Source organism: Micromys minutus, assembly GCF_963924665.1.
Source record: "Micromys minutus genome assembly, chromosome: 21".
Lineage (NCBI taxonomy): Eukaryota > Metazoa > Chordata > Mammalia > Rodentia > Muridae > Micromys > Micromys minutus.
The window spans coordinates 26,878,140-26,899,319 of record NC_137956.1 but is presented as its reverse complement, the minus strand read 5'-3'; the positions used below and the strand labels follow the sequence as shown (position 1 = coordinate 26,899,319).

Below are 21,180 nucleotides of genomic sequence, written 5' to 3'. Positions count from 1 at the left end.
TTCCTCCCAGCCACATAAACAGAGCATCTTTGCACGGAAACTCCTCAGTCTGGGAGTTCACAGTCTCTGAGTCAGTGGTTTCAAGAAGGCTGCCAGGGCTCAATTAGGCTGGGCATTTTCCCTCCTTCTATCAGCTCCTGGCTCTTATTTAGTTTTAAATTAAATAAAAATTGCAGCACATAGATTTAAATTAAAACAAGAAGACTGATCTCTGTAATATGTATCACATCAATAGGGAAGCTAATTTGTGTAAAACACATCTCCTCCTTTCATTTTCACCACAGAACACAGCCTTTTCGGTTCCAAGGGAGCTGAGAGCTGGGGCAGGGTTGTTCAATGAGGCATTACTAGGGTTGATCAGAGGGAGTGGCTCCACAGGAGCTTAGCATTTTGCTTAAGCTCTTTGTGCTGCATAACACAGGATACACTAGAGGGGTTGCAGCCTCCTGGCCTTGAATTTAAAGAAAGTCATAAATATGTCTCAGGATTAACCTCCATGATTGACTCTTTAACAGTATTTAAACTAGCAGCAGAATTGTCATCATTAATGACGCCTTAAGACAGAGAAGCCAAACATCAGGGACCAAATTCCTCACCTGCTGATCGCGATCCATCTCCCACTTTACTGTTCCAAGGCTTTGTGTATACACACAACTCGTCCCCATTAAAGTAACTGCATGGGGTGGGGGACTGGTTAGTTGAGAAATTCAGTCTTCAGGCTTTCTGATGTTTTGTTAGTTTACTTGTTCTGAAGGCAAGGGATGGAGGCAGAGGTATGTGTGTGTGGTGCAGTCTGTGGATGCTCTGGGTCCTCTGTGAACAACGAGTGCTTCGCTTAAAAACATTACCAGGCCACCTACGTGTTATGTCTGTACATCTCATGTTTCTGTGGTGTCTGTGAAGGCCAGGAGAAGCCTTCAGACCCCTTGACTCTGGAGTTAGGAGCAGTTGTAAGTCAGCATGTGGGTGCTGGGAACTGAACCCAGGTCCTCTGAAAAAGCAGCCAGAGCTTTTAGCCACTGAGCCACCTCTCTGGCCCTGTATCTCTTGGGTCATCCACATTTGAAGGTAGCTCTGGCAAGGTTTTATGGAGCCTAAAGCCTGTACATGACTCTCTTCAAAAACTATGAGCACAAACTCTGAGTATATTTATACAAATCAGGACGCGCTATTAGGGACTTTTCCAGGGTCTGGACTGTGATACCCAGGGAGAAAGTAAAGCTTCAGTCCAATAAGTTCGCAAAGAATTCACTTCTGCTTTAAATGTTTTTGTTTTCCTTTCTGTCTAATGCCAAACGATGTGCAAATGGTAAAGGTGGATAACCAGGAGATTTTTCAAATGGTAGGGACTATTGGCTGAGGCATAAAGCTAGGGTTTCTTTTTGATTGACATTTGAGTCTGACGTGTATGGACTTAGTGAACTAAGTCAGGGCAAATGTCTCTCTCAAAAGCACCTTTGTCTTTGTTTACCCGAACACCCACCTTAGAGCATACACTGACTGACAAATATGTGCTGAGCAAATATCTGGATGACCGATGTAAAAATGATGTTATAACTCCAGTCAGGGCAGCAGGGAAGCTGACTTCAGATCTTTACTTCTCCCCTTCTCTCCTCTGAATCTAATTCTTCATTCCCAACCTGCTGTGTGGCAGGCCAACTGCTGTGGCTTCTTTCCTTCTGCCTCCATCTCCAACTGATCACACAGATCTCCTCTAACCTTCTCTGCAACTCACCCCATTGCACTAGCCTCTGGCACCAATTCCTCTGGGACCTGCAAGACACACTAGCCAGGGTAGCTGATAGGCTAACTGCAGATTTTCACCTTTTCTGTACTAAAACTCCAAGCCCCGGGACTCACCACCAGTTTTGTAGCAGACCACCTGCTACAGCTTCTCCCCTCTTTCCTGACCATACATCCCCCACTCACTGTGTTATCCTAAGCTACAATCTCAGCAGGCATTCCTGGGGAACCTGCCAGCTATATCTGTCAGAGAAGAAAGTAGGCCAGTGAAGTAGGTAGATAGACTTCAGATCTCCACTCACTCCTCTCTCCCCCAAATCCAATCCCCCAATCTCACCCTGAGCTCTGTAACAGACTACCTATTGCTGTCAAAAAATGTCAACATTGAGTGTGTCATGTTTTCTTTAGAGAGACGTCGATTTGTGTGTGGTGCTCACTAGGGGAGACATCATGAAGCCTCAGCCTGTGGATGGGAAGGGCTCACCCATGTGTTCAGCAGTGAACTATATAAAGTTGGTGTTTACAGAAGGGACCTGGCACACATGCTTGGGTTGGTTTGCTTTAGGAAAAGCATAGTTTTAACTTCTGGTCTTGAGGGTCAATATCAGGTAGCATCCCATAGACAAGAAAGACTCTAAATCCAAATTCAAGAGGGCTGGGTTTAATCCAAAATTACTTCTCTAATTGGTTGTGAGATTGTAAGCAGGATGCCCAACGTCTCCCAATCTCTCTACATGTTACAATAAAGAGATTCTGGGAAGATACATGATAGAAAGAACGAGAATGTTCCTTCACCCAAACAGCAATTATACTGGTGGGCTGTGTTCTATGTAACTGCTCTAGATCTTTAGAGTTGGAAGGTTTGGGACATCCAGTACAAGCTTCAGATAATGAATTATGTTTAAGTCTGACTTTCTTTCCTCTTTGTAGGCATACTGGCTAGTTCTGTCAATCTGATGCAAGCCAGGGGTCATGTAAGAAGAGGGAAATTTCAATTTAGAAAAATCCCTCCACTAGATTTAACAGAAGACATGTACTTTTTGGTTCATTTTCTTAATGAATGAATGATGGGGACATTATGTGTGGTGCTACTCCAGGGCAAGTGGTCTTGTGATATACAAGAAAGTAGGCTGAGCAAGCTATGAAGAGCAAATCACTAAGCAGCATTCTTCCATAGTCTCTGCATCAGTACTTGCCTCTAGGCCTTGGGTTCTTGTCTTGGCCTCCCTAAGGGATGAATGAGGACCGGAACATATAAACCAAACAAACCTTCTCCTTCCTAAGTTGCTTTTGGTCATTGTTTCTATCAGAAATGGGAGCATGTTAGGACAGCATAGGAACAGATGCCCATCAAAGGGCAGGTAGAGACATGTGAGATTTTGAAGTTGCTTACAAACAGCTGGAAGGAACCAGTAGGCAAGTGCCACGGTGGACTTGTGCTCTGATAACTGGTTGCTCATCCTGATCATGGGGTACAAACAAAAAGGCCAGCAGCCATTGCTACTGCACTTCTGCTCAGTGTGGCAAGCCCCTGGTCTTTTGGTTGAAATAAGTTTTTGAAGATTTTATTTCTCCTTTTTTTCTAATTTGGAAGCCATGCGTTAATGATTAAGGTACTGAAAAAGAAGAGAGAGAGAGAGAGAGAGAGAGAGAGAGAGAGAGAGAGAGAGAGAGAGAGAGAAAACAAAAAAACGCCTACACATCGAAGAAAAATTAGAAAGTGGTTGTGTGATCCCAGAAGAATCCACAAGCTTAGAAAGGCCCGAGACTCTTATAGCTAAGGTTGGTCCTTTATATAAGGGCAGTCTACTGAAGTTAAAATAAATATAAATTTAAATTTAATTAAACAAACCAACCTAAACAGCAATAACAAAAGAAAGCAAACCTGGGGCAAGGGTGTCTTAGTTTAGGTTTCAATTGCTGTGAGGAGATACCATTACGCAGGCAATTCTTATATTAGGACAACATTTAATAGGGAATAGTTTATAGGGTTAGAGGTTTGGTCCATTATCATCATGGCAGGAAGTGGCAGCATCCTGGCAAACATGGTGCTGGAGAAGGAGTTGAGAGTTCTGCATCTTGATCAGACTGCAGCCAGGGGAGGACTGTTTCCCAGGCAACTAGGAGGAGGGTCTCAAAGCCCATCCCCAGAGTGACACACTTCCTCCAACAAAGTTTCATCTACTCCAACAAGGCTGTATCTCCTACTAGTGCCACTCCCTTGGGGCAAGCACATTTAAAGACCACAGGGGGCATGCATTCTTTCTGAAGGTACCATAATATCAGATTAAACCACAATGAAAAAGAAGCTGATTCTCACATTTACCAGTTATTTACAAGAAAAATCAACAGAAAAGACCTGATAGAAGATTAAATTAACAGTAACTGCAAAAAGCTACCTTTAAAAGTTCCTATCTGAAAGAACTGCAGGGATGGAAATGGAGAAGAACCTGAGAAAAAGGAGACCCAGCAATAGACCCAAAGGGGGATCCAGCTCCCCAAGGCCTGACATTACTGAAACTATGAAGCATTCACAAAAAGGACCTATCATGACTGTTGAAAGATCCAACAAGCAACTGAAAGAGTCAGATGCAGATATTTGCACCCAACCAATCAACAGAAGCTGCTGACCAATCAAAGGAAGCTGAGGAGGAGGGTGACCCTGTAAGAGGACCAGCAGTCTCAACGTGTACTCCCACCTCCAATATCTCTCAAATATTAGATCACCAACCAGGCAGCTTATACCAGCTGATATGAGCCCCCCAACACATATACAGAGACGATACACCTAACCCTCAAGAGAATGAAGGCCCCAGGGAGTTTAGATGTCTGGTAGGGTAGGCAGAATGGGGACATCCTCATGGAGAAAGGCATTTTGGGGAGGAGGTATGGGATGTGGAACAACTGGAGGGTGGACCGGGATGGGAATAAAATCTTGAGTGAAAAAAAAAAAAGGCTCCAAAGCAAAGGAATAAATGGAAAGAGTCCAAAAACTGGTGTATGCATTAGTTCCTGTTGCTGCTACGAAACACTATGATCAATATAATTTAAGGAAGAATGTTTATTTTGGCTTAGAGTTCTAGAAGGATAAGAGTCTATCGTGGTGGGGAAACATGATGGTAATCAGTATGCATAGAGACAGGGGCAGGAAGCTGAGGCCTCCCATCTTGGACCAGAGAGATCACATTGGAAGTAGGGGGAAACTATGTAATCTCAAAGCACCTTCTCAGTGACAAGCTTCCACCGGCACACTGAACCACCCCAAATCTCCCCAAACAGCAATTAGGAACAAAGTATTGAAATCGTGAGCCTCTGAAGGACATTTCTCATTCAAACCGCCCCAATGCATGAGCAGAGTATAAATAATAAGGAGGGAGAGGACACAGGGGAGTCAAGAAATGTTTGGGAGACGGAAAACACACTGACCGATCTATAAATTCACTACAGGAATTTCAAGTCAGATTTGAACATGTGGAAGAGCCCAAGAGAGTAAAGGATGCTCTGGAGACCGTGGACAAGGGGGGGGGGGGTAAGAAGGTACAGAGAGCCTACAGTACCTGCAGGATTATCATCTAGTGAACACATCAAGAACCCAAATGTACACACTGAAAAGAGGTTATATCTAGTTTTGATAATAAAATGAACACCAAAAAATAAGACAAATACACACACAATACGTGAGGTGGTGTCTTAAATGCTGAACTCCATGATTTACCATATACAGAGTTTTTTATAGTCTTATTTTGATATTATCTTTGATAACATTTGCTAATCTTATCTGCAGACTGTTCAGCAGGAAGTTCAGAGGCTCAAAGGCTAGAAAGATGCTTAGTGGCTCAGAACGTGTGCTACTCTTCCAGAGGATCCTAGTGCAGTTCCCAGAGCCCACATGGGATGACTTATAATTGACTGTAATTCCAGGACTCAGGGATTCAGCACCCCTTTCTTGCCTCTTTGAGTACTTGTACGCATATAACATATCCACACAAGCATACAGGCATAAGGCAACAAATAAATTAAATATAACAACAGAAGAAGAGGTGGAAAAATAAGAGATACCTAAGAATGAAAATATGTAGGAAGATCTTCAAGATCCATGAAATGATGGTGGAAAGCTATAGTTATTAGTTCATTTGTACAAGAAAGATCTTGAGCAAACCACCCAACAACCAAACCTTGTGATTTAAAGAACTAGGAAAAAACCAGTAAACTATCAGATAGAAGGAAATAATAGGTTCGGAGCACAGATAAGTAAAAGAGAAGATAGACATGATACAGGGAAATAAATGTAATCTTAAGTCGGTTTTTTGAAAAGGTCAACAAAACTGACAATCCTTAAACTAAATGTATTAAGAAATGAAAGGAAATTAAAACTGCTAAAATAAAAATGTGAAAATGGAGACATTACTATCCATCCAGAATGTATAAATTGTAAGTTCTGTGTATAATTAAATTCATTGGATAAACTGGTAGAAACACAATCTTCCCCAAGACTGATGGTAAACAGAAAATCTGCACAAATCTACAATGGTTAGAAGAAGGAACAATTATTAAGAATCTCCCTAGAAAGAAAATTTCAAGCCCTGGTGGCTTCGTAGATGAATTCTATGAAGCATTAAAGAAAACCACTTGTCTTGGAAACTCCTCTAAAGAAACCAAGGAAGACGAAACCCTCTTTAGCTCATTCTACAGGTACTGCTCTCAGACTGAAGCCAGTTAGACTCTAAAATAAAATCAGTGGACTGATATCCTTTAGGACTAGTGAAAGACAAAACTATAGCTCAAATTCAATACCACACATTAAGATAATTCTTCATCATGCCCTAGTGAGATGCTTTCTTCGAGCAAAAAGATGGCTCAACTCTGCAAGCAATGGTAACTCTATCAACAGATGCAGAGGGGGTCACGTGATGATTGCAGTTGATGTAGAGAAAGTACTTGGCTAGTTTAGTGTCTTTCTTTTTAAAGTTTTATTCACTTAGAAGTGAATAAAGAAAGTGCGTGTGTTGTGGGAGCCTGGGTAGTGTAGTTTAGCAGCTCAACATCTGGCTAGGTTCACACAAAGTACTCTGATGAATGCTCATTCCAACAAAATCCCTGTCACAAAGAGGTGCTGTTCATTTCCTGAGATTTATTAAAGACAACAATGATTTCATGAAAAAAGTGTATGTGTGTGTGTGTGTGTGTGTGTGTCTGTCTGTCTGTCTGTCTGTCTGTCTGTCTGTCTGTCTGATAGGACAATTTTTAGGAATGTCAGGAATAAAATTCATGTTGTTAGACTTGGTAGAAACATATAATGAAGAAAAGATAAAGTTATACATGTTGGAAATGATGTAATTTCTGTTCAGATTAGAGAAGAGTTTATGTGTAGAAAATTCGATGGATTCCATACACACAAAGCTATTGCAGTTAATAAATAAATTCAGCAAAGCAGAAAGATGCAAAATTAATGCACAAACATTAGACGCATTTTAATAAACCAAAAGTAAAAAATCTGAAAGGGAAATTATAAAAGTAATCCCATCTGCAATAGCAGGAAAAGAAGTAACAAGATTAAAATTATAAAACAATGAAATAAATTAAAACTATAAATAAATGGAAATACTTTCTATGTTCATGAAATGCTATAATATTTAATATTGTTCCAATATCAATATTACCTAACTTGATGTTCATCAAAACCTCAAATGACTATTTTGTTTGCAAAAATAGAAAATTTATATGGAATCTCAGTGGGCCTCCTCAACCTTCCATAACAGAAATATTCTTGGGGGTAAAAAAAGAACAAGATAAGAGGTCTCAAGCTTCCATGCTTGTAAAACTTCAATAATGGCTTGAATAACTTCAGTAATGACCTTGGAGCATGAGGCCAGAGTTTAATTCTTAGAGCCATGTTAAAAAAGATATGGGTATGGTAGTATACACTTGCAAATCCAATACTGGGGATAAGGAGACAGGTGCATACACACCTACATATACACACATGTGCAAGCACACCCCCTTTCAATCATCTCAACAGTATAGTGAAGGCAAAAGACAAACATATGGGATAAAAAAATTAACCTGACAATAAAACTTTCCTATTTATGGTCCAATTATTTTTGACAAAACTGCCAAGATCAGTCGAAAGGAAAGTGTAGTTTTGGACAAAAGATAGTGGGATAACTGGATATTCAGGTGCAAAAGAATAAAGTTGTACTCCCAAATTACATATATACAAGAATGTACCAACAAATAAGGGAAGCCTAAAACCATAACATTCTTTGGAGAATACAGGCACAATCTTTGTAACACCATATTTAGCAATGGTTTCTATGATATAACACCAAAGGCACAGAGGACACAAAATAACAGATAACTCAGATTTCATGAAAACTTTAAAAACTATTATGTGTCAAAAGACAAAGCTATTGTGTATCAAAATACAGTATAAGCCCAGTAAAACAGAAACAAATAGATCAGGAGAGAACATTTCCAAATTCTCTATCTTATAAGAGGGTCAGTATTTAGGAGACAGAACATTTGGAAATTTTTGAGCAAAAGACAAAGACTTGTTTTAAGATGAGTAAAACGATGGATGGCCAGTGTGTTCCTGAAAACTACACTCAACATATCACTGGTGCTCAAGGAAACACAAATCAAAACGGTGCACTGCGACCTCAGACTACACCACTTCCATAAAGGACAAGTAAACAGGTGCCAGGGACAGCATAGAGAGACTGGGACTCTAGTGCTCTTGGTGGCCCTGTGAAACACCGCAGCTACCATGGGAGGCATGATGGTATTTCCTCAAGTAACTGGCAGGTAAATCGCCATATAATTTAGCAATTCTACTTCTGGATATATATTTAAAATTGCCATCAAGGCTTTAAAAATATTTGTGCACCCATATTCATAGCAGATTTATTCATAATATCTAAAAGATAAAAACGAAACCCAAGAGTGACAGATGATTGGATAAGCAGTATATAATATTTATACATATGCATAAAGGACGATCATTCAGCATTGAAAGGAAGGAAATCGTATATTATTCTACAACATTGACAAACCTGAAGAACACTATGGTAATGTAGTCACAGAAAGATACAATGGCAGGATTTTACTTAAATGTGGAACCCACAACAGTCAAAACCATAGAAGCAGAAAGTTCCATGGTAGTTTCTCAAGGCTTGGAGGGGATGCGGAACTATTGTCTAATGTGTATATTTTTCATTTTACAAGATGAAATGAGTGTGGCTATGGGTGGTGATCATGACACAGTTTAGGAATGTATCTAATAACTGTGCACTTAAGATGATAAGGTTTTCATAATGTGTATTCGCAATAGAAAAATAGAGGGAAAAATGAAACAAAATAACAACTAAGAACAAATGCTGGCAATCCCTGCCTGTCTTGCCCTGCTACCGGTTTCAGAGACTTTGGGAAGGTAAAATGTGACTGATACTTTGTGGCATCCGTGGGTTCATTACACAGTTACATAACACTGAAAATGTTTGTAAATGGGAGCACCTAATTAATATAGGAATTTTCTACTGTACTAAGCAATACTGTGAATATTATGCAGTTTAAAGAAAATTATTAGTAAATATAGGTAGAAATTAATCTCTGTGTTGCTCAGATTCATTTCACAGCCCATAGCCTTCTTTAGACATCGGGACCATATAGAAATCTCCTGGTCTTGCTAATCTTTTTGGTGATAGTGATGAGCTATCCCATGAAGAAAAGCAAGAATTTCAACCCCATTGGGATTTTTAGGAGTCCCACTTCCCTTTTAGAAAAGGGAGCATTTAAAACCCTAGCCCCACCCCATCCCATGGTTTAAATAAATGTACAACTTCCCCTAGAAGCTGAAGGTTAATAAATAACAAACCCATTACCAACTTTGAGATTCCCCATGATGAGCTCTTTTTCAAGGGGGCCCCAGAAGACTCACAGACAATATAGGGATATTGCAATTCTTGGTTTTCCACCAGTAGTAGATAATAAGACAATTGCAGACAATACCACACTTGGGTTATTGATGTAGAGAAGTCAGGTGAGTTGACCTTTGAGTACCTTTCTGTTAGCTATATGTAACTGTGCTAGGTTGTATTACACTGTGGGAGAAAGTCAGCAACAATCCTACCCAGCTCTAGGCCCCATAACTATATTAACAAACTGAAAGGCAAGATGAGCTCACCAGGGCAACAATGGCATGACAACATGAAATAACCAACCACGTTGTGACTGAACTTACAGTCCACTACATAGGAAGGTACTCATACCTGATGCTGTAAACCTGTAGGCTGTGGCTACAGTAGTCATAAACTCTAGTGGTTCACCTAATGTTGGCTTCTCTTACCTTTTTCATATTTCCCTATGTGCCCCAACTGTCTTGGTACTGTTCTGATGGAAATTTGTTTTGTTTTGTTTGTTTCATTTGAATGTTATGGATCCATTAATGAACTGCTTTAAGTGTATTGTAAGTATATAGACACATAGAAGGTACACCAACTCTCTAAATTCTGTCTCCAATAAGAGAAAGAAAATTAAATAGAAATAAACTATAATCTCTCAGAATAGCTCAGTGGTCAGCAAACTCAACAGTTGTATTTTCTTCTGGAAAAGAGCCTCCATCCATGTTTTAGCAACAAGAACACATACTAACTGGGAGAGGAGATCTATGCTTTTCATCAGACAGCGCTTGTAACCACTCCTGGGCACCTGCTGGTATGCAATTAACATGTTTTTCCAACTAATAACTGAGCCTACCTGGGTCTGATTAGCTTCTGTGGTAACCATGGGGAATTTCTGGAGCCCTGCATGGATGGTAAAGGCTCAGGAAGAAGGATGGTACCATTCCACATTGTATTCTGGGACATGCAATGGAGAAGATGGTAATTAAACTCCTCAATATGGAAATTGTTCTGATAGGTCAGAGGAAAGTCAACCTTCAGCAGAGGCTCATTCATGCCGGTCAGACACACAAGGTCACACCAGCAAATTCCCTTTACCTTTCCTACTCACCCCTGTCTCTCAGCACCCAGGGACAAGTACAGTGTTGGTTCCAAGGGTCAAGCAAGCAAGCTCAGGTTTTCTGCAGCTACCCCAGGTCACCCGTGACTCTCTAGGCCATGCAGGGAAAGTAGCAGGATGAATGTATAGTGACTCCACTCACATACCTGAAAACATCATCATGTGCTGGAAATTCCACGGAATCTTCTGCTTTCTGCCCAGATTCAGTAGGAAGGAGAGGGGGTAAATGTTGCAGGCCCTGGCAACAAAAATTGCTAGCTGTTGGGACAGATTGAGGAAAACACGGCAGTGGAGGCGCTGAGTGAGCAAGCTCAGATACCATGTTCACATGCTTCTCCACGGTAGGACCCAGGAAACAAGGACAAACATGACAACTCATCTCCCTCTGACTCGCTCCCTAGATTAATCAATCGTTCAATGTCAATTCCTCCCCAGAAGGACATAAAATTCTGCCTCCCTTTGAGCATATGCTTGGCTGAAAGTTGGTACTGCACTGCCATTTCGATGAGAACATTTTCTCATCACGTTCATGTTGCTGGTGACTGACTCCTCGATTCTGCTGGAAGCCGCGAGGCAGCGACACCCCGACGCTATGGTGTGATCCTCTCCAGCAGCACTTTGGAAAGAACGGATACATTCCTGCTGGTGGCTTCTATCTCACTTCCCATCAGTTCCCGTGCCCGTTCCTAGCAAGCTTGCTTACCCTTTTCATGTAGTGGATTTACTTTCAAGAGGAGCTGACTGTCAACATATACGGCACAACTGCTAGCTACTTCAAGAGACTTCCGTAAAAAGCCCATGTCTCCTAAGTGAGCGTCCGCTGGAAAGCTCAGCCTAAGCCTCCCTCCTCTGCTTTGCTTTGTTTTTACTCCCTCATTGGTGGTGTGTTTGTTTTAGCTTGGCCTGGATAGGAAGAAGACACTTGGAGTGAGACAAAAGTCCTTCTCTCTATGATCTAGGTTGAGAGGGAATTCGGGAGTGGGGCAGAATCCGGGTGGCAAGAGATTGACACCAAGTTCACATGAACAGTGGGAACGGAGAAGTGGCACGCTCCCCATGAGTTAAGTTCATCTGCCTGTGACCCTGGAAGGCATCTTTTTTTTTTTTTTTTCAGGGAAGTGGGCAATAGCTGTAGGCTTATCTTAGGAACTGTTGTAACTGTTCAGTGTCCCTTTGGACAGATACATGCTGTCATAGGAATGCCTTTGAGTCCAGACCTCCAGAAGAAGCACCCTCTATATTCAAAGTGGGGTCTAGATTTTTGTCTGCTCTTGTAGCCAGGAAACGTTATCTCTCTGTGTGTTTGTGTATCTGTTCATGAACATAACTCAGTTATCAGCCAGTAGTTGACTGGCCAGCAAGTCCTAGAGATTTGAATGTCTCTCCCTCTTTGGAACTGGGATTGCAAACATGTTTCACCATGGCCTGCTGATTGTGTGTGTGTGTGTGTGTGTGTGTGTGTGTGTGTGTGTGTGTGTCTGTGTGTGAGGGGGCCATTCTGGGGATCAAACTGTGGCTCTCATGCTTGTAAGGCAAATACTTTACTGGCTGAGCTAAGTCTGTGGTTGCAAAAGGTGTTATTTGTTGGAAATAAACTTGCACATGCATAAAGCTTCTGATGTTGAAAGCACTACAGTCATGTTAACATCTGTGATGTCTTCAAAGTCCTACTAGGAATAAGGTTGGAACATTTTCTATTAGTTTTCTTCAAAGGATACAAAGGCTCCGAGTATAAAAAGAGCATTGAAGATGTGATTCTGGAAGGTGAACAGAGCCAGGCCCATGTAGCAGAAGATGACGTTCTCAGCCAGGAAGTTCATAAATTCAAACAGCTGAAAACAAAACAGAGAGCAAAAGCCGCTGATTACCACTGGGATGTATGTACCACTTATTTATCCCAGCTTTCAGGACTGGACCATTCTCCTGCATATGAGCCACCACTTTGACCTTGAGCTCCTGCTCTTAGGTCACTGGACTCACCTGGTTCTTTGCCTAGTGGCTTATTCTATAGCCAGGTCAACACTGTGTTATTTTCAACAGTCAGGCTTCCAAATATGGTTCAGGTGGTATTGACCAGCCATACCGTTTTACCGAACAATTCCTACTATGATGACAAAATATTCCCAGTTTTCCCTGTTAAGGAAATGGAAGTCAAGTGGCTTGCTTAAGCTGCGTTATAGCAAATGATGTAAAAGGTTGTTTAGCCTGCCTTAACCTCAGCTAGTAGATACACTTGAGTTCCAGGGCCCTGATGAGAGAGAGAGAGAGAGAGAGAGAGAGAGAGAAAGAGAGAGAGAGAGAGAGAGAGAGAGAGAATGAATGAATGAATCAGGGCTGTGACATAAAAAAGAGAATATATACCAACTATATATATATATGTATATATATATACCAACTATATATATATATATATATATATACCAACTATATATATATATACCAACTATATATGTGTATATATATGTGTGTGTATATATATGTATGTATGATGTATGTGTGTATATATATATATATATATATATATATATATATATATATATATATATATACATGCATGCATATGCAAAGCAAAGCAGCTTAAACTAAACTAGGCTCTTGCAGGAGGCAGGAGAGACAAACCTGGAAAACTTGGAATGAGGATGAACATCAATTATATTTTAACATTAGAGTGATTAGTTTATTTCAAGCCCTAGACAATGAGACTCATTAAATTGACTGATGTAGGTATATCCATTAAATGTCTACAATTTCTGGCTAGTAAAGGGGATGATTAATCCCAGGGATGAGCTTCTGTAGTGAGAACACAATAGATACATCAAATCCAGTCAGAAGAATAGAGTAATAACATGTTATGCTGAGGGGTGCTCCCTAGAGTTATTCTTAGACCATTAACTAAACAATTTAAGTTGAACATAAAAAGCATTTTCTAACTTCTATATTAAAAAGCAAAAGGGAAATGTGTCCAGGGGCTATACCAGAGTCTGATCTGGCAGAGGCTTTATTTTATGATCCAGGCTTTCCATTTGGAAGTTTCTGAAACTTCATTCCCGGACCTACATAAATCATGTTAGGTAAATGTCTCTCGAGGCATTGCTCCTGACTTTGTAAGGACTCATTATTTTTTCATGTAATGTATTTACAGCCCCACAAATAATGCCCACTACCTGTTCACTGACAGCTGACGGAAAGAGAAGCAGAATCTTGTCAGAAACATTATTTAAAAGCAGTAATAGAAAGAGAGGATTAAAACAGACGCGGCTCCTTCGGAACAGTATGGCTGCCGTGCAGTGACAGCCACCATCAGTTCCTGTGGGCGGGTTCTCTGCTCATACTCTAGGGCAGCTAATGAAAACAAGAACAACCCCTGAGAACATAAAGTACAGGCTTAGGGAATAGAGGATGGAGAACCTTCTGCCACCTCATTATGCCTTTACTCCCCCCCCCCCAAAACAAGATTTGGCTATCATTTTAATCGGTGTGAGATGCCCTGAGAAATGATGCTGCCTGCCTAGATAAAATAATAGGAGTTTATTTCCCATAATTCTGGAGATTGAGATGTAGAAGAAAGACTAAAGTGGTGCTGGTGACGGTCCCTTTTCTCACGTACCCCTGCTTGTGGTAAGCGCCCATGGAAGAGTCCCCTTTTCTTGTGTCTATTCTTAGAAGGACACTGATGAAAATCACAAATAATCTACTATCAGGACCCTACTATGTCCAAAGCCTTTATCTTCAGGAAGCAACTCACTGGGTCTATCTAACATCTGAATTTGGTGGGTAAGGGTAGAAATATGCCTAGTCTTTAGCAGCATTCTAGCTTTTAACACTGGTATACGAATGTCAAGGTAATGTTAAAATGTCTCTCCTGCACTTACTCCAAGTGCTTTTCACCTTAGAAAGGACATTTTGTGACCAGGAATATATTTGGCCTCTTCTGCATGGCCACTCTGGTTTTCCTCTGGAGGGTATTATTCTCCATATCCTCTGTGGCACCTAGATGTGGAGCATAGAATTCTGAACCAAATATCTTGGATCTATGCATTTCTCTACGCATCCCATTTTGTTCACATTGGGTATGGTATATTTGGAGCCAAAGCAGTTCAACAGGGCTGGGATAACAACGCCCACCTTCTCACTGGATGAGAAGTCAGAAGGATGCTGTCAGAAGCCACCCACAGCCGTCTGTGATCACAGGGGGAAGGCTAAGAAGCTGATCCCTTGGTCTTTCTATTTAAGCTCTTTTATCCAACTTCTCCCAAAGCATCGAGATCCTTTCTACTCTACAAGGAATGAGGTCGACCTTCTGACCCTTTTTTAAAGTAAAGGAAGTTTATAATTCTTGCCTGCTGTCATTCATCTTAAAGAGAGAACAAGGCAAGGGGGGGGTACACTGGTTCTTTCTGTTGGTTTCGATGTGACAGGAGCTTTTACTGTACCTTTTACTTTGGGTCTATGGCTTTAAGTGTTTGTTTGATAGATTTTCTTTCTTTTGATAATGCTGAATTTTAGTTTGATTTTTTTTTCCACTTAGCTTATTGAACCCTAACATGCCACATTATGAGCATCTGTGTACAGATACACAGCACAAAACTTACACTTTGGATTTAAGTTTATTCTGGATCTGCTTCTTTGTTCCCACTACTCCCTGTTCTGTGGGACGCCACAGTCTTTTGAAGTCACATTGATCGATACTGTATTACAGTATTCCTTAGTTTGCTGGTCTTATCCCAGGCTCTGTGTTATTCAGAATTTTCTTGGTTTCATATATGTTAAAAATAATTTTATTGATCTGTAATTCTCCAGAAGCTTATATAGGACATATAAATTACATGTCAACAGTTGGAATATTAAAAAAAGATTGCCAGCACCTACGGTCAGTCATTCCCCTTCCATGTCATGTCGCATTCCTCAGGAGAGCTCCCAGAACTTATACCAATTAACTGTGGTTTTCTGTTTTCCAATTTCATGTGAACCAAATTAGACAACATGTCCACTTTATCATCTACAATTCAACAGAGTATTTGTGAAAGTGTTCACTTTGTATATAAAGTAATTTTTAAAATTATATTAATACCTAATAAACTACTTATTTATAAGTGTACAGGTGGAGCTATGCTGAGGTTTGCTATTACATGTTTGCCTTTCTAAAGGATTACTGGGGTGGCATGCCATGCAGTCTTCCAACCCGGTGGTCCCAACTCACACGCCCAGTGGTGGTCCAGGTGTTTTAGATTCCTGCCAGCACTTCACTTTTTTTTCTTCTGTTTCTTGAATTCACATTTTTGCCCCTTGACGTTTGAATTTAGGAATTGCCTTGTCAATTTGAACAAGGTAGAATATGATATTTTCATTGGAATTGCACTGAATTTTAGGTTAATATGGACAGACTTTCTAGTTTTTGGAACTTGGAATCCACCCATGAATATGCTTTATTTTTATCATTATTTTGACTTTTAATTTCTCTTTATAACTTGTTATAAATATTTTGAGCATACTTGTTTACATTTACAATTATTTGCTCATTTGTTGCTGTTTAAATAGCAATAACATATCTAAGTACAATTTTTTATTGTTTATTGCTAGATTCATATATCGGTGCATATATATATATAATTTTAAAAAGATATTTTATTTAGGGCCCTACTTAGTTGATGTTACAATTTTAACAATATATTGATATATTATTTTAGACTATAAATATTATGTTGTTTTCAAATATGAGTAAGTTTGATTTCTTTCCTTTTCAGTTAATGTGTATTTGCTATTATTGACATATGTTTATCTCATTTCAATACAACTGTCAAGACCTTTAATATAGTATAGGATATAACTAGCACTAAGGCTATCTTTGTCTTAATTTTAATCCCAAAGGGACGATGTGCAATATTTCTCTATCAAGTTTAGAGCAACATACCCAAAATAAACTTCTCCTCCAATTTTCTATATATTAGAAATAGAGACTTAATAGTCAAGAGAATATTGTATCGATTTTCATAATTTTTATTGCTGTGATAAAACACTAACAACATCAACTTGAGGAAGAAATACTTTAATTTGGCTTATACTTCCCTGTCACAGTCCATTACTGAAGAAAATCAGGGCAAAGTTCCTAAGGCAGGAACCTGGAGGCAGAAACAAATTCAGAGAGAACAGAGGAATGCTGTTTTGCCATGCCTTTTTATACCACCTAGGACAACCTGCCTATGGATGGCACCACCCACAGTGGGCTGGGCTTTCTCACATCAATCATTAATCAGGAAAATGCCCCACAGACATGTCTATACTTTGATGAAAGCAGTTCCTCAACAGAACTTCCCTTTCCCTAGGTGATTCTAGTTTGTGTCAAGTTGACAAATAACCAGAACATTTACTAAGCTGATCATATGATACAAAAGATTCTTTTATACATTCAGGAAAGCATAACTGGTTATGACGCTTCTGCCCCTACCCCCACATGTTACTGAATCTGATTTGATATCATTGTGTTGCCTGTTAAATGTATATCTTGTGTAGTTAAATCTGTATAAGACATATAAGTGTATATCTTATGTGTTTAAGCTCATAAATAAGATTCTCATACTTTTCTTTAAGTGCTTGAAAGAATTCTGGGTCTATAGTATTTTCTGTAGGAATATTTTAAATTATAAATAACTATTTAAGTAGATGCAAATATGATTAGTCAAGATCCATATCTATATCAATGATCTGCATTTTTATATTTATTGGTATATAGTCATCCATAATATTATTAATATTACAGTGCTTATCATTATACATTTCCTCCAATGTAGGTCATTTTCATTTCCATTCTTGATAAACATTTTTATTCCTGGCATGTTTGATGAATGTTCTCAAAATGAGCCTCCAGCCTTGTTGATTAATCTGTATTGTGTCTATCTCCCAAGGAATTAATTTCTCTCATCTTTATTATTTCTGTTTTATAGTATATTAGGGAAAGGGCTGACTTTTAGGTGTGAGTTTCTGTAAAGAAGTTTCGTCTGCAAAGTGTGATTGAAGCTGTGTCTGCAAAGACTCCTAGACTGATTGCAACTTCAGAGATGTGGAGATATTGGGATGCTAAAGTTTCAGAGTCTAATTATAATTTATCTTGAGCTGTCATTTGTCCCATAAATAGCCATTCCTTGCCCATCTCTCTGTTTGACCGAACATTCTATGACTAACAGACTAAGGCAGTTTGAAATGAATTAATTTAACAAAACAGTACTTTTCACTAACCAAAAGGCTAAGAATCATCTGAGGCCAACAGATCAATTTCTTTGTCAAAGCTGCCTGTGTAATAGATTTTTAAAGTGCGCTGATTCGTGCCTTTCTTTGTTTTAAGAACTTCATGACACTGCTCCCATATTGGAACATAGAATTTGGAGTAACCGAAATCTGTATTCTCAGTCACACAGAGTTGACTATCAAATAAACTGTCTCTCTTCCCTTTTGAGGTGAGAGTTGTGTTTTTCTGATGGCATGGGATAGATTCTAGTAGAAACCAACCTGCTAATCTGGAGAAAGAAAGAACATAAGGAAATATAAGAAATTAACTGCTTGCTTCCCTTAGCTTTATGTCGCCATCAGCTTTCACCTCTGTATCTGTAGACATTCTTACCCATTGATTTCTAGTGTTCAGTATTCTTAAGTTCTTCACGAATTGTTTTGCAATGCAGAGCAAGACAATGATAATCTTCCCAAGCATTTGCTTTCTTTAGCTTTGCTAGCCTGTGTTTCTTGTATTCCTAGGAAGTTACCAGGTACACTTGTTTCCTTCTAGTGTCCTTTGTACTTTTTTCTTCCTCTTCCTCTTCTTCTCCCTTTACTCCTCCCCTCCTCCCCTCTCCCTTCCCTTCCTTCCCCTCACCTCCTCCTCCTCTCCCCTCCCCCTCCCTTCTTGTTGTTGTTGTTGTTGTTATTGTTCTTCTTCTTCTTCTTCTTCTTCTTCTTCTTCTTCTTCTTCTTCTTCTTCTTCTTCTTCTTCTTCTTCCTCTTCCTCCTCCTTCTCTTCCTCCTCCTCCTCCTCTTCTTCCTCCTCCTCCTCCTCTTCCTCCTCCTCCTCCTCCTCTTCCTCCTCCTCCTCCTCCTCCTCCTCTTCCTCCTCCTCCTCCTCCTCTTCCTCCTCATCCTCCTCCTCCTCCTCTTTTTCCTCCTCCTCCTCCTTCTCCTCCTCTTCTTCTTCTTCAAAACACAAGTTTATTTTGGTTTGTAAGTTGAGAGAACATAGTCTACCACAGTGGAAAGCCATGTCCAAAAGTATAAAGTGGGAAATCACATTTTATTAATGCCAGAAATCATAGATCAAGATGAATATTGGTGCTTAGCTTGTTCTCTCCTTTTTTTTTTTTTTTTTTAGTTTTTTTTTTTTTTTGTTTTTTGTTTTTTTTTTTTTTTTTGTTATTTCTTTTCAATCTGGGATCCCAGTTCAATGGATGGTACTGACCATATTCAGAATAAGTCACCTATTCTCAAATGAACTATGATCATTTTTGTTAGGAAAAATAATTCTGTTAAAGTTTTAGATTCTTCATCTATCTTGCTTAATCTTCACTATCAACTTAGATTCAGAAATATTTAGAGCTATATTCTCAACATGTTTCTAAGGATGTTTTCAGAAATGTTTAGCCCCCTACTTTCTATAAATGCTGTTTTTCAGTGTAGACAAAGGCATAGCAACACAACAGCATTTATCCCTCTGTAGAACATCTGTTTGAGTGGTCTTTCCATTCATCTAAGCACACTCATATATCTAACATTGGACGATTCTGAGCACATTTTGTATAGATAACTTCAATAATACTTGTGCATGTATAGGTAACTCAAGAGTATTAAAAAAATATCTTTCCATTCAACTGAACTTTCAGGTGTTACACAATCATTAATGGTGGCACACCATTCATCTGAATTTTCCCTCCCACCAAATTTGACATTATTCTACTGTTAACCAGATACTTGGTTATTTTCAGATCTTTTTCCTTATAAACAATGCTGCCTAGAGCATCTTTGCACAGGCTTTGCTCCCTAGTGAGTGATTGCTCCGCAGGTAAATTCCCTGACATGGGCCTCTTTGTCAGTGGAGATACATTAATTTTCTGTTTTAAGCATCCCACCCACCTGCCCTTCAGAAAGAATGAGGCAATTTGCATCTCTGCCCATGCTGCAGAGGGGGCCCTTCTCTCCACACTTCTTACAACATTCATTTTTATCAATTTTTAAAAACCTTTGACAATCTGATAGATTCACCTCTCTTAAATTGTGATAGTTAGCATTTTAAAAAGATTCCTTTAATAGCAAGGCGGTCGCACTGATTAGCACTCCTCTGTCTAGCTCCAGCATGTTACATCGTGGTCTGAATGAACAGGCATTGTAATTATTTCCTTCTTGAGGCACTTAATGAAAATCCGTGGGTGAATTCAATTTTGTTTCACATGCAAAGCCTCCTAAAGATATTTCAAAAGGGACTCTCCAGCGGGTCCCTCATCAGACAAATCCAATTTGACTATTAAAACTTCACCATCTGAGTCTGGCCTCGGGTAGTCATTCACCGAGGAAATGGAATTATTGGCCAATTTAGGTAAAAATTAGTGAACAAATAAAAATAATAAAGCTTCATTGCAAAGTAATGTTAACATCAACAACAAATCTGGAACTAGTCAATCCATAATTCTGTGTTAAAACAAAAGAAAGCAACAACAACAAAGTTGTTAATCTATATTCTTCCCACTCAAGATCAGTGAAAAAACTTAACTTCTCATTTATCAGTATAACAAACAATATTCAATTTGTTTGCACATATTCACAGTATGTAAAATTTTGGAGGTGACCCAGGTTAGAGAAAATCTGTGCTTTGATGGCAGTGCCAACAAGGACAGGAAACAGTAAAACATCTAAGAGGACAGGATGCTTCAATGCTCCGGAAGCTCATGGCAGCCAGTCACATGTCCATCAACAGATCTGCTCACTAAACCAGGTTCGATGAGCACTCAGTAGAAGAAATGAACAGTTCGGCAAGAGTTCCTTTATACTTACTAAGAACTTAAGAAGACAACTTTCTTTATGAAATACACTAGTCTCTAATTCTCACAGACATTTTTCTATTTGCTCTAAAGGATGAAACTCAACTTTGTGTGGAGAAATTTTATGCAGCTCAGTATAATCTAGTTAACAAATAGTAATTTAACTTGACAAATATTTAAATATTAATTTAACTTCGCAGATATTTAAATATGAATTTAAATTCACAAATTCCTCAACACCACTTAGGATTAGTATGGTTTAAGAGAATCTAATGACTTTCATGTACTTATCTAAAGAAAGTCACTGAAACTCATTTTGACTGAGTAACTTAGTTAAGGTTTCATTGCTGTGAAAAGACACCATGACCATGGCAACTCATATAAAGGAAAACATTTTTTGATATAT

At 39.3% G+C, this 21,180-nt stretch overlaps 1 protein-coding gene across 1 annotated transcript in view; it reads right to left on the bottom strand.

Annotated features, from left to right (window-relative positions):
* SLC9A9 (solute carrier family 9 member A9) overlaps positions 1-21,180 on the bottom strand; it is a gene marked incomplete at its 5' end in the record, with an annotated part of 529,192 nt that overhangs the window by 192,978 nt on the left and 315,034 nt on the right. The window contains 2 exons of the mRNA XM_080934770.1: positions 10,908-11,019; positions 12,480-12,593. Of these exons, the coding sequence (XP_080790896.1) occupies positions 10,908-11,019; positions 12,480-12,593 (226 nt within the window). The remainder of the gene's footprint in view (positions 1-10,907; positions 11,020-12,479; positions 12,594-21,180) is intronic.